Raw genomic sequence first — 14,775 nt, 5'->3', positions numbered from 1 at the left:
TATCGAGCAATCTCGGCCCTCCTTGTGTTAGAGGGGGTCTACCGAAGCGGAAGTAATAACTTTATCTTAGAAGGTAAACTCGCTTTCCAAAGCGCTGGCCATGCGTTGCTTTCCTGTTCCAATCCATATGATCCTTCATTCTCACGAATCTAATTTTCCCTACTGATTCTGGTGTTCAAGATTATCCATTACGCAGACTTAACAGAAAACCCTCCCTTCTTCTCACCATCCCAAGCCCAAAAGTCACTAATGTTTCTATTGCAAACAGGGATTCCCAATATTCCTTCGGCATCAATCAGAAAGAACATCGTACACACTAGTGCCTCATCCCATGTCACCGTAGTTGTATTAATAAACTCTGACACATGTTGCGATGGGTTAGGAATCAGAGAGGTAATAGGTCGCATCATGCCTGGTCTCGGAAGCCAGTTGTGTCTCCATTGTTGAGAAACGTAGTAGAAAACAAAAAAAAGCGTCCTACGATCATCCAGGAACAATACGAAGATGCATTAACAGTTTGGATTTGATCGTTACCAACTCCGACTTGCAGCAGAAGAAGACGAGGTAGTGTAGATCGTACTTGGAGTCACTCGAAACGTAGATCGTACTTGGAGTCACTCGAAATGTAGATGAACGATCCTGCAAACGACGCACGAACAATCCCTCGAACGGAAAATCAAAAGCACAACCTCTCCACGAGTTGCAAGCGTACAATCTTCACGATCAGGCAGCGCTTCGCCGTCCAAAGCTAATCGTTGCCGGAGAATTAGAGGGAGAAGATTAGAACCACACTGGAATTCTAATTATGTGGATTAAAAGATCTAGTTCTGAGCCTCCTGCTCCTCCGCAGGCGCATCGGGGTCGGGAGAATCTGGTTCACCGAGCTCGGCGCGGCGAAACCGCTTCGCCAGATTGGTGGCTATTGCGACGAATTCGCTTGCGTCCCCGACTTCCGTATAATCTGAGAAGATTTGTTGAAGAGTATCTCCTCCCTCACTATTCCACAATATATGATTTTCAGTGAACGATGGCGCAGATGTACTCTCAAAGTATCACTACTAGGAAAAGGGCTACTAATGGCGCACCACTGGTGCGCCATTAGTATCCGGTATACTAATAGTGCGTCATTAGTATAGGCCAATGGTGCGCCATTAGTATAGGCCACTGGTGCGTCATTAGTATAGGCCACTGGTGCGCCATTAGTATTTTTGAATTTTGAAGGCGGGAAAATAGTAGTGGCGCACCGTCTAACCCCCACCATGCGCCATTGCTATTTTTGAATTTTGAATTTAGATCTGGATCGTGATTTTTTTGCCCATTTTTTGCTCGTTTTTTGGCACGATATTATTTCAAATTTTGCTCCTGTTTTTGGATCTTGTACGTTCTTTTGCCGTGTTCTTTGCCGGAGAGGAGTTCGCCGGAGAGGAGTTCACCGGAGAGGAGGAGGAGGAGGTCACCGGAGAGGCGCTCGCCTACATCGTCGGAGAGGAGGAGGAGAAGGAGTTCGCCGGAGAGGAGGAGGAGGAGGAGGTCGCCGGAGAGGAGTTCACCGGAGCATCGAAGAGGAGGAAGGAGAAACCATGAGAGAATGGGAGGAGAGGAGGGAGGAGGAGCTCACCGGAGAGGAGGGAGGAGAAACCGTGAGGGGAGGGGAGGGGAGGGAAGGAGAGGAGGGAGGAGGAGGTCGCCGAAGAGGAGGAGGAGGTCGCCGGAGAGGAGGAGGAGGAGGAGGTCGCCGGAGAGAAGGAGGGTAGTATGGTGGAGGAGAGAAGGGAAGATGGAGGGAGGAGAGGAGGAGATGGAGTGGAGGAGAGGTGGTGGAGGAGAAGAATGAAGAGGTAAGGAGGAGAGGACCACGCCCAGCAATATATATGGCATAGTAATGGCGCACCGCGGCAGGTGCGCCATTACTAACATTTTTTTTATTTTTTTTATTTATTTTGAATTTTGAAGGCGGGAAGATACTAATGGCGCATCATGGGCAGATGCGCCATTAGTAACTTTTTTTTTATTTTTTTGACTTATTTTGAATTTTGAAGGCGGGAAGATAGTAATGGCGCATCATGGGTAGGTGCGCCATGAGTAAGTTTGATTTTTTTTGAATTTTTTTGCCTCTCCAGATCTTAAAAGCCCCGTATCTTTTTTTTGTTAGGTTTTTGAGAATTTTGAAAATGTTTCCTGTTAAATTTGGATGTAACTTTTCGAATAGATGATTTTTCATATAAAAAACTTTTTCATCCGAGTTCGTACACAAAAGTTATGCCCATTTTACAAATTCTCGAGAGATTTTGCAAATAAAGTCGAAATTCATATTTGTAAATTTTCACAACAACTAGACCACATATCACATGGGAAACTTATTTTCTTTTAACTTTTTAACATTTCCATCATTTTTTAATTTTTTTTAAAACTAAAAAGGCGGTTCGGGGGGTGCATTCGGTGGAAGTGGTGGCCAAGTTACTAATGGCGCACCGTGGCATGGTGCGCCATTACTAGTTCAAAGTAATGGCGCACCACTCCCACGGTGCGCCATTAGTAGTTTTGAAAAAAAAAATTTACTAATGGCGCACCGTGGATACCACTCTCACGGTGCGCCATTAGTAGTTTTGAAAAAAAAATTAAATTTTTTTACTAATGGCGCACCGTGGATGTGATGCGCCATTAGTATTTGGACACTAATGGCGTACCAACACATGGTGCGCCATTAGTATATAATAATGGCGCACCACATGTCTGGTGCGTCATTAGTGTCAATTTCATCTATGAATTTTTTTCAAAAGTAGCACGTTTTTTATAGCAATTTCAGAAACTAGCAGTGTCTATACGTTATTTGCAAAACTAGCAGCCCGTCGGTCAACGGTTGGCCGAAGTGGATCTTTTCGGCCTGCGGAAGCCCGAAGTGACGTCTTCAGTTAAGCCAGGCCGAAGTGTGCGTGAACTGGGCCGAAGACGGGCCACTTCGGCCAGCCAGCGACCGAAGATGGGCCTCTTCGGCCAGCCAGCGACCGAAGAGGTCTTCCGCCAGCCAGCGACCGAAGAGTAGCGGTTAAGGCCCGAGCGGCGTCTTCTTTCTCCTCTCACTGTTCTTGCTCTGTCTCTCTCGTTCCTCTCTGTACATCGCCCCCCTCGCTGATCTCTTCGTTTCTCCACCTATTTTCGAATCCAAAGCACAGAAACGGTAGATCGTAGCCATCTCCACCGGCCTACGGTCATTTTTTCCCAATGGGATAGCTATTTGTGCGTACAAGTGAGGTGGAGTCATGATGGGGTGAGGAGGAGGAGAGGCCATGGTGGGCTGAGGGACCTCTTCCTGGTCTCATCAAATGGAAATAGGTAACACTACTTTGTACATTCTTTTCAACAATGTAGGTTCGCAAATTAATTTTACCCGTTTTACTATATTGCGGTAGGCAACCAGTCGCAACCGTTCATGCATTCAGTGCAATCACCGATACTTAGTGGTGCTGGATGTGGATTAGAGGGCTATGGCGATGACGATGACCAAGCTGAAAACACTTATGACTTCTCGCACACGGTGTTTCAGACTCCACCACCACCACCGTCGCAGGAGACACAGATAGTGACAGACGAGGTTATCTATGGTCATGGTTATCGTGAGCATCGTCCACCGCCTCAGCGCTTATCGCCTTCCGGTCCTCGCCCGAGGAAGACCCAGATTCGTCGTCGACCCCCGCAGTGATATGATTATCTATGTATGAGTCATTATCTATGTTAGTTTCAGACTATTCGCATATGTGAGTCAGTATTTATGTATGAGACATGCTTCATGTATGTGTTACTATTGCACTTGCTTCTATCTGATTAGGAGACATATATCGTTTTATGTATGCGAGAGACATATTACTATTAATTCGCATTGTTATTCCAGTTACATTTCCAAAGAGACTACAACCGATAATTAAGATACAAGCACATCTGAATTAAACGGTGCGGTTGAACTTAATAAATACAACTTACATACTACAAAATGAAATTAAGGTACAACATAATGCCCTACTTGTTGAGGTACAACTGGAATACAGCTTACATACTACATGAAGTCATCATCGTCATCCTTCGTTGATGCAGAACTCTTGCCCTTTGACGATGAAGAGCTTTTGCCCTTCGACGATGCAGAAACCTTGCCCTTCGACGATGAAGAACTCTTGCCCTTCGATGATGAAGAACCCGGAAGCGGCGGCATGAAGATATCATCTTCGTCCTCGCTCTCCTCAGTCCATAAACATGGATTATTTGCTGCAGTCCTTCTGAAAGTTTCACTCTTCGGCACCACTACCTTCTTCCACCTTTCATCCAACCTAAAAAGTTCTTTACGTACCTCCTCATAGGTCCTTTCAGGCCACCTAGACCTACGTAATTGGTGAGCCAACTCATTCATTATGGTGTCACTACCGGTGAGTTCTTCCCATGGAACTATCCTATTGTCCATCCTGAAATCGGTAGCTAGCCTCAGAAGAGTGCTGCTCATCCCAGGGGGAAAACTACGATCGAAAGGATAATGGGACATCTCGACTACACTGGACTGCTTATTCACCTCCGGGTCAAGGGGGTTTTATAGGTAGAGAGAAGAGAAAATGGCGGGAAAGAACGACTGGGGTATGGAGGGAAAGAGTTGGCGGGAACATATAGCGGGAAAGGGTTGGCGGGAAACGGGTGGTGGGAACATATGGCGGGAAAGGGTTGGCGGGAAACGGGTGGCGTGAACATATGGCGGGAACATATGGAGGGGAAAGAGTTGGCGGGAAAATATTTATGGAAAGGGCTGTGCAATTTTTTTTCATTGCAAAATGGTTACACAACATTCGTAAGTCATAATAAAAAAACCCTTTTCGGCCTACAGTAAGCAGAGGAGCGCGGCCATGCAACTTCGGTCAACCGTTCACGCCAAAAGGTGGGACCCGGGGACTCTTCGGCCTACGGTTGACCAAAGAGTACTCTTCGGCCTATGGGAGGCTGAAGAGTCCTTTTCGGCCTAGTTGGGGCACACTTCGGCCAACGGGAGGCAGAAGTGCCCTCTTCGGTCAACTGCTGGCCGAAGAGCCACTCTTCGGCCAATGGGAGGCCGACGGGGTGCTAGTTTTGCAAATAACTTGTTAGCACTGCTAATTTCCGAAATTGCTGTAAAAAACATGCTAGTTTTGAAAAAAAATCTCCATCTATAGCCTTTTTCCTAGTAGTGTATAACAAACAAGTTTGGGTCGATTCAATATAATTATTCTTCTAATGTCATACTGAAAGTACAACTAATCCCCGGATGGTTTTGGTAATTCATAACAACATATATCTCATTGAACTAATGTATATTCAAGTTAAAGATTTCGGGATGTTCAATGATTGGCATGGCATGTCTAATGCCATAAGTGAGTTTGAACTTCTCCATAAAAATAAGAGCGTGTCCGCCTTAAGGGTCCGCGTTGGAGATGCCCTTATGAAAGTGCCATGTTGTTCATCTACTAGAGCTTCAATCCAGTTGATGATAGTATCACGTAAGACTATGAGAAGCTTGACAAGACATACTCCCTCTGTCCCGAATTATTTGTCATATAAATGGATAAAAATGGATGTATATAGAATTAAAATACATCTAGATACATTTATTTCTTCGACAAGTAATTCCGGATGGAGGGAGTACATCCAAAACTACCACCAATCAGTACAACTGTGAAGCTGGATGCTCGGGGACACAGATGTAGCCCGTCAACTTCAACGGCTGTACATTGCACGGCTGTTGGCGCACAGAAAAATGGTTGGAACGTCAATGAACACACTGTACTACTACTCCTGAAGATAATAATACAGGTGACCCAAAAGGCAAAGCGTGAACGACTGAGCGACAGTGGCGGAGCCAGGGGGGACGAGCAGGGGCCTGCCCTCCCCCCAAGGATCGAGCGAACGGACTGAGATCCAGTGCCTTGGCACACACAAGGCACAGATGAACAGTATCGTGCCTTGAGCTTTCAGCCGTTAGATCAGAAATTAAGGTTTCAGATTTCAGTGAACAGTGCCCCGCGCTACAGTGTGTTGGTCCTGTAGCGATTATCCTGTAGCAGACTTCCTGTAGCGATGCACTGTAGCGGTGACTCTTGATGTTCATCGGACCGTCGCTTGTAGATCCAACGGCAGGAGATGCCCTCAAGGCACGATACTGTTCATCCGTGCCTTGTGTGTGCCAAGGCACCAGATCTCAGTCCCGAGCGAACATGTAACAGGTATGAGTAACTAGGCGATATAATCGCACGTGCACACGTACTTGGCCCCCTCTATCTCAACGTGTATTTTGGAAAAAGGAAAAGGAGCCCATGTAAAAAGCCCACTACCGTCCAGATTGTTGGCCAGTTAGCCTCCGCTTCTGCTGAAAGCCACGTTCTCCTGTGATTAGCGTGGACCTGGGGTTAGCCCCTTGCCGTCCGTCTGCCTCTACTCTCCCTGCTCTACTGCTCATCATCTGATTCATACGCGCAGTCGGCGATGCAGCCTACTTGACTGCTCCAGCCTCGAATTAGCCAAGGTTAACACATCACAATATATACTAATCTCTCCCAGTTCTCATCTAGATATCATATCAGATTTTAGTTGTTTCTTTGTGTGATTTGAGACGCTATCAAGCTTCAGATCTTGTGTGTGTCTTAAAAATTATGGTTATGCAAATTATTTTGTTCGAGTATCTATTTGTGAGGCAAAAAAATTCCTATGTTGAACATATACAATATACCGAAATTCTAAGATCAAAATTTAGCTACTATGATTAGAAAAAACGCCACCGAACAGTTTTAAGATTATGTTGTTTTCTAAGCTGGTTGCTTCGAGTTTTCAACGTATTGAAATTTTCAATGAAGCCAATGTGAACCTTGTTCTTGATGATTATCTTTGCACTAGATTTTTTTTATCTACTTGGCTTGGCCCCCCCTATACTCAAATCCTGACTCCGCCCCTGCTGAGCGAGTGCCTGTGCTGAGGCACTAATTTGTGCATTCTGCCCTGATGGTTGACATAAGTGTGAAGAGTACCCAAAAAAAACACAAAGTTCAAAGAGTGCCAATCCCTGAACAAACATCAACGTGTTGGACCTGCATCTCTACATGACGTTTAGGCAAACGAGTTTGTTCTGAGGGGAAAATCAGCTGTAATCGTGGAGTATCTTGAACGGGCGTCAAGAGAACGTCTTGAATTACCCTGGCGAGTTTGCAACAAAAGTGAAGTCTGCAATTAAAAAATATTTTTTCAAAAGAGATTTTACTACCTTGCCCAATTTACTATATAGTCCAACCGAAATAATCAAAAGACCCGACAATAAGATGAAGAGGTAAATGCATCCAAGCACAGAAAGTAGTCTAACTGGTATGTACTATGCTAGAAGTACAAGTACACAACCGACATACACGCTGTCTCTGCAAAGCTAGCCAACCAAAGCAACAGGTTCAATCAACAAGGGTTCCTAAAATCGACAAAGCTAGCTAGGTATTATCTTATCTCCTTCTGAGTGTTCTACCATCAAGGGTTTCACGAAGCCTTTGCCGGCTCATCGCTGGGAAGATCATCCTCATCATGGTAGATGTTCTCCGCCATCTGCCATATCTGAAGGATGTTGTCTTCAGCGACGCTTGCAAGCACCCAGTCCTCACACGGGTTCCAGGAGAAGTCAGAGATTTTGCTTGTGTGGCCTCCATGAATGAACAAGAGCTCAGGAGGGCCGTCCTCCGCGTCCTCTGGTGTTTGCTCCTGATCAATTCTGTCAACACAAACATCATTCGCATCAAGAGGGAAGTGAGCAAACAGAAAGGAATGCTGAAAAAACTTTGAAAGCTGGACGGCTGTTTACCTGCTTAGATCCCAAACCATCAGCCTCCTTCCCAAACAACAAGATGCAAGTATAGTTTCATTCTTTGGGCTCCATCCAACTTGAAATACTTCCTCTCTGATTACACAATCAAATTCAGATTCAAGATTGATAAAAACAAACATACGATGAATAACACAAACATGCTCATTTTCTTCTAAGCTAAAAAATAGGATGGAACTTCGAACAGATAAGTGATGGTGAAACTGAAGCATACTTGTGACAGTCAAAAGTGTGCAGCGAAGTATCAATCTTCCGAAGATCAAATAATTTCACAGTCTTGTCCGCTGAACCAGTTGCAACAACCCATTCATTGAAAGGATTGAAAGCCAGGCAATTCACCTATAAATGTGACATAAGGAAACAAAGTGGAAAGTGTAAGAACATATTTCTTTATACAAACAACAGAAACAAAGGCAATTGGCTCTTCCAGAAGAATAATATAGGGAAAGCAAGGTGTGCCCATTGATAACAGCCTCTGAATAGAAATCATGCACGAGTAGAAACTACTAGAGTGATATGATAAATTGCTACCAGATGCCATCTTCCGCGTCCTCTGAATAGAAGATGATGATCATCCCCGACTGAGCCGAATAAGTATTCATGCCTCAAATGCCAAGCAACATCTTCAACGACGCCATCATGAAACTAAACAGACAGAACCAAAAAAATATCGTGTTAAGCCACTAACAGATGTGCTGGTCACATGAAAAATATCAGTTGAATAATCATACAAGTGGAACTTCCATGTTTTTGCTATAGTATAACTAGGGAAATTGTTGGTCTAATGTACTGGGGACCATGTCAATGACTGAAAATACACATGGTGCTAAAAGAGTTCTTTTTTTCCGTTGGCAGCTTGGTGGAGAAGAAAAACAGACCCCCTTATTATTTTCCTAAAAGGTGAAGTTATCCATGCACTACCAATATGTTTCCAATTGAGTATTGCAACTGTGAAGCACTGATTTTTTTTATGGCCCTGCATTCTGGAAAGCAGAAGTTCAAGCAAGAGTTGACCTCAGCTTCTTACAAAGAACAACTTCAAAACAAAATCAGCACAAATACCAGATCAGTAATCTCACTTGTTCACATACTCAACACATTGAGCACTAAACAGTATTTTTGTTATGACTTATTATGCTTAACTGACCATGCGGCACTAACAGCTAGAGAACCAAAATGATGGAATTGACGGTCTTAGGTTAATAACACTAGCAGAGCTACCATGTCTGAGTGGGAAATACAGACTATCATTCTATTCTTCAGGACTGTTGATGTGGGCGGTGCATCACCCAAAATTACCCATGAAAGCTGCTTTTGGACCAAATGTGAATGGTTTCAGCTAGGAGGGCGTAAATTAAAAAGTATTGTAATTAGGCTGCAGATAGACTGTTTCCTCATGTACACCATAACCTTCACAAAAACCATCAGGAATATATTATGTATATTATTTCTCCAAGTATGCATACCAGATATGACTAGCACACAAATATATTCAAAGAAACATGCTATCAGAATGCTACCAGAGGCATGTCATGAGGAAAGCTTTAACCAATGGTACAAACTAAGCTCTATGCATTCAGGGGCTCAAATGGAAAGAGGATCATGAGCCATACCTTAAAAATCTGGTATGCGTCAAGAGTTTTATTTTTACCATTTTCTGTGATGTCCCATAAGCAAATTTGAGCATCATCCGATCCACTCAGCAAATGGCCCTCTTTAAAGATACTCCAAGACAGGCCATATCCTTCAGAGTTGTGTCCCTTCAGCCGTAAATCAGGATTGCACGCGCCATCTAGTGGAGGCTTTGATGGGTGCTTGCTATAATCAAATACACACACATCTGCACTGACTGTCTTGGTAGCAGTAATAAATGAATTTTGGGGCATATATCAAGCTCGATTGACTTCTCCATCATGATTTATCTGTTGTTTGAAGTCAAACTACACAAAGTTTGACCTAATTTATCTAAAAAATAGCAGCATTTACAGTATAAAAATTATAAGTATGAACATCTCAATCACAAAAACATGCCTCTAGCCAATATTGAGCTCCGTGACCGAGCTAAGGTACATAATATAATTACAGGCATGTCATTAAACTACTAGGCTATTCAATGAGAAGAAGTTCATATTTTTTTTGGGGGAAGAGAACAAGTTAAAATTGACAGTATAACACAACAGATCAAAGCAATACCAAATCCTATATATATTCAACAAAGGTATAAAAAATAAACAGAGAGTAGGCCAACTGTTATCCAGGTATGCCAACAGAAATGAGAGATTCATTGAAAACAAGAGAAAAAACGTCCCAAGTTTTCTCAATGCCATACAATCAATGAAAGAAAATCATAATTAATTCTCTTTTTTTGCAGGGGAATCATAAATGATTCAACTCAACGTGAAGAACAGAGATTTCTCGGATATGACATCCAAGATCATAAAGAGCCAAGGTTCATCATCCTGCAGTAGCCGGTTACAATCACTGTAACAGTGGAGCTGCAGCAAGAGGTTTTCGCCAATGATAGACAACACTTGATACTCTTAAAAGATTCGATACAAACTCAAACATACGTAACAAGTTTGCGCTTACTGATCTGGTCCATGACTTAATAGTCTCAAAAGACTTGATACAAACCTAAAAATAGCATTGCACTGACACACGAAAGAGATACCGACAAAATATTAAGACTCAGACTCAAACAAACAAGTGAAATGATTGAACACAGACAGACTAGATTTATTTGCTCAGTTCCCTAGATCCTGTAGACTTCCACAGCAGTGATGTGATCATAGCAGTGCTTTGAACTTGGAGAATCGATCTCTAGGCATGAACGTTCGGGTATCGCAGTGCCGCTGAATTCAAGATGACAATATGGAATGCACATGAGATTCAGACAATGAGAGAAGAAAGTAGAAAGAAGAAAAAAGGAGTGAACTTTCATGATCCCGCTCTCACCTGGTGAGCCGTGAGTGAGAAGAACGATGTGCAGTGGGTAGTTGTTCCTAGAAAGATCGACCACCAAGGGGACTAAGCGCCCGTAGCGGCCCGAGCGGATACACAGCATGAGTGTGAAGTACACGTCAAGACCCAGCCTGTTTCGTAGCTCCAGCGTCAGATTGTCCAAGGAATGGGACATGGCTACCTCGAACATTTCCCACGCATCCTCATCGACAGACCCATCAGCAGCGGCCCGCACGTAGAAGACTTGGCGCAAGGGGCCGACCTGGGAAATCGGGTGGAGCGGATGCGGCGCCTGAATTTGTGACATGACATGCGTCTCAGTGTTCTGAATCAGATAAGAAAGGTTCGGGAACTCTACGAACTGTACTCACCTCAACTGGAAGAGGGATGTCCATTCGGGCCGGCAGAGGAGGGATGGTCTCCGCCACCCAGAACGACATATTGCTCAATTCACCAGGAGCAGGGGCGTCGCTGACGCTGACGGCGGTGTTCCAGCGGCGGATCCTGCCGTTGGCACGAAGGTAGCCGCCGGTAATGTTGCGGAGGATGACGGCATCATCAGTAGACCCCTCGTCGGCGGCGATGGACTCCCAGGCGATAGGACTCGAGACCCCGGACCACGAAGTCCAGCTGCGTCGCGGCACGGCCAAGATGGCCGCGCGGCGCCTGTCCGGACACGCCCAGGCAGGGCTGGCCCATAGGCCGGGCAAAAGGGGCGACCGCCCCGGGCCCCAAGAGGGGAGGGGCCCAACTAAAACTTACACTATTTTTGGTAAGCACAAAACTGCAGCGAGAGGAGTGGCTAGAGGGCAGATCGGAATCATCTGCAGGCCAGGAGGAAGGAAAAGCCTGGTCGGCACTTTGGAATATACCTATACTCTCGAAGATCAAACTATTCATCTGGCGTTTGGCACGGCATTCGCTGCATACCACGGATGTGTTACACCACAGGAATATGGCAACCCAGGGCACATGTCCTTTGTGTGGATGCCAAGACTCGTGGCGGCACACTTTGATCTCCTGTACGATGTCGAGGTGTGTGTGGGCACTATTGGATGCAGATGTGCTGCTAGCGATGGCAGAACTAGAAGAACCAAGTGCAAAGAGATGGCTGTTTGAATTATGCAGCAGGATGGATCACTCCAAGTTTACAACAATGGTTGTCACACTTTGAGCGATTTGGTATGCTCGGCGAAAAGCTGTGTACGAGGCAATCTTTCAAGCGCCGCACCAAACTATTTCTTTTGTGAACAACTTCCTTGCGGACTTGCAACATATCCCTAAGGTGAACATGACGGTGAGCATGTCAGCACGGGCGGCTAGGACTCAACGCTTGCTCGCTTCGGGAACCGACACTGTCAAAGTGAACGGTGATGGAGCAGTAGCTCGGAGCAGAAGGGCGAAGCTGTGGCTGCACTATGTCGAGATGAGAATGGCAACTACCTGGGGTCTTCGACAGTGTTCTACGAAGGTGTCATTGATCCAACAGTCTTAGAAACCTTTTCTTGCTGAGAGGGGCTAGCTTTGGCAGAAGATCTGGATGTTCATGATGTGGTTCTGGCTTCCGATTGCGAAGGAGTAGTTAATGACATCAACTGGGGAACAAGTGGACCGAACGCAGCAATCACACATGAAATAATAGCTCGTAGTTCTGGTTTTTCTTCTTGCAAGTTTATTTTTGAGCGTAGAAACTTCAATTTGGAGGTTCACAATCTCGCAAAGTATGCATATAATCTAGGCATAGGTAGAGATGTGTGGTTGGACAATCCTCATAACCCAACTATTGTACCTATGAACATGTGTCTGAATCAATAAAGCTTGCGAGATCTCTCCAAAAAAAGAGTATACATTACATCTGGAATATTATTCAATGGATAAAATAAAGCCTCAATTAGCATAAGCATAAGTTCACACCACATACTGATAAGTTATACCACGCTTAGGCAAACCAATCCGACTGCGGAGTTGAGTTCAAATACATTAGTCTCTCTTTTACAATGCATGTCTTAGTATCATAATGAAAATTATGATATATCGATTTCAATGTTTAAACCAATGCACAATTTTTAATTTAATAAACGTCTAGGCATCTGATTTGCACCAAAGTAAACCAAGTGAATCTGGACGAGCACATTAGGTAATCGAATCATGCGTAAAAGTATAATCAACAACATTTTTGGTTCTTCGAATTACTGAACCTATCATGCAGGCCACATTTTCTATGCCCTAGAAGTTTCCATGAATATGACCACCTAATATACACTAGAAATTGCTATAACAATATTTGTTGGTATGTCTATAATTTATAAATCTCTATCATAATATTCAATATAACATGAAAAGATATATGAACACACGCATGTATATGCAAATGTGTATACACTACACCGTTTATGCAATATAAGAAAAATAAATATGAAAGATTGTCTTAACAGTAAAGAAAAGTTTTGGTACATCATAATTTTTTCATTTTGTAAAATTAAAATATTCAATTATATACATTACAGATGCATACCAAATAATAATATAAATGTTATTTGAAAATGTTTTATGTGGCTAAGTAATAAAAAATATTAATTACAATTGTAATATGATACACTTAGTTTAAAATAAGTATAAAAGTTTAATATGAAAAACAATTATTTTACATCGCCCTGGGCCCAAAAATATATTGGACCAGCCCTGCGCCCAGGTAGCGGCCGTAGACGGCGGAGTGAAGGAGGATGTGATCCCCGGAGAGATGCACGATCCACGCGGCTTGGAGCACCGCGCGGCGTGAGTGGACGGACACTCCCAGCCCGTCGGCGTCGACGTGGAGGTACAGATCACGGCCGATGTTGCGCAGCCAGACGTGGTTACCGTCGACGAAGGCCTCCATCGCAAAGGAACCAGCTTCGGAAGTGGTGAAAGGGTGGGTTTTTTTGGAGAGCAGAACAGAGAATCCGCCTGATCTGTGCGGGCTGGCGGCTGATGTATTTCTAGTCGAGACGGGTCTCTGGTGGTCTTGGTCTCCCCGGTTTGGTTTGCTTTAACGTACGTACACAGGCTATCCACTGTCAAAGTTGTCAGTCTTTTCAGAAAAAGAACTGGGAATACGAATTTGGCCTGGTACCATTTTCCCGCAACAGAAACATTCAAAATTGACACACCGAGATAGTGGCGCTACCAGACACCAATCTTTGAAATTTTGAAATACTACTAGACAACTCTCCGCAAAATCGTGTGTTCCAATTGATGTGTGACAATTGGATTATGTCCACAAAATAGCTGATGTTGTTTAGTGAAAAATTGACGCTAACCATTGAAACATCAAACATCTATGTCCATAAGTTAGAGCATGTAATTTCTTCTTTAAAACCTAAACTTATACTTTTTTCTTCTAGAATACGCAAAAGCATGCATATCATATTCACCATCCCTTCCATAATACTTGTAACCACGACAAGTATTATGAAACGAAGGAAGTATTAAAGAAGAGAGGGTTAAAACCTCATCCATATTGTAGTGTTAGGGCATCTTCAACGCCGTCCCCTAAAACGGACACACTATTTGTTCATGGACGGGTCCGGACCACACCCCTATATGTTTTCCCAGTTTCGACACCAATTTTCATTTCAAATGCATAACAATATGGATCACAGTAAGTGCGGCGTTCATAGTGGCCTATCACAACCGGAAAAGAGGCGGATGTCCATAGTTTTTACATGCGTTTGATCACAAAAGATCCAGTCCGGCAGTCCCGCGGCCAGCACGGTGTGTACACGAACGGCTACTATAGCGGTGGCACCCCGCATCCCTGGCCCCACCTGGCCCATGCACCCCGTTCCCCGCCACACCCGCCCTTTTTGCTAGCACCTTCCTTTGCCTTCTTTTTGAGGCGGTTGGTTTGTCGTGTCGCTGAGTTGATCCTCCAAGCCCCCGCCTTCAGTGGATCCTACACTTCCAGCCGCTCC

At 44.3% G+C, this 14,775-nt stretch overlaps 1 protein-coding gene and 1 pseudogene across 1 annotated transcript; both read right to left on the bottom strand.

The window, feature by feature from the left end:
* Window positions 1-7,506: 7,506 nt before the first annotated feature.
* LOC123101580 (histone-binding protein MSI1 homolog) lies at window positions 7,507-9,950 on the bottom strand (annotated as a pseudogene).
* A 423-nt stretch (window positions 9,951-10,373) lies between these two features.
* Window positions 10,374-13,700, bottom strand: LOC123101579 (uncharacterized). The gene is made up of 4 exons (XM_044522963.1): window positions 13,471-13,700; window positions 11,194-11,488; window positions 10,817-11,114; window positions 10,374-10,713 (listed from the first exon to the last, which is right to left on the bottom strand). Exons 1-4 carry the CDS (start codon window positions 13,698-13,700, stop codon window positions 10,682-10,684), a joined length of 855 nt encoding a protein of 284 aa, XP_044378898.1. The 3' UTR covers window positions 10,374-10,681.
* Window positions 13,701-14,775: the final 1,075 nt, after the last annotated feature.

This window comes from Triticum aestivum, chromosome 5A (genome assembly GCF_018294505.1).
Source record: "Triticum aestivum cultivar Chinese Spring chromosome 5A, IWGSC CS RefSeq v2.1, whole genome shotgun sequence".
NCBI lineage: Eukaryota > Viridiplantae > Streptophyta > Magnoliopsida > Poales > Poaceae > Triticum > Triticum aestivum.
The sequence above is the reverse complement of the archived record's forward strand: the minus strand, read 5'-3'. Positions and strand labels throughout refer to the sequence as shown.

Bases quoted from the DNA above. Each gene is read 5' to 3' on its own strand.
- LOC123101579 (XM_044522963.1), bottom strand. From the start codon at position 13,700: ATGGAGGCCTTCGTCGACGGTAACCACGTCTGGCTGCGCAACATCGGC. The intron at 11,115-11,193 runs GTGAGTACAGTT...TCACAAATTCAG, and splicing joins ACATCCCTCTTCCAGTTGAG to GCGCCGCATCCGCTCCACCC. The intron at 10,714-10,816 runs GTGAGAGCGGGA...TCTTGAATTCAG, and splicing joins TCTCACTCACGGCTCACCAG to CGGCACTGCGATACCCGAAC.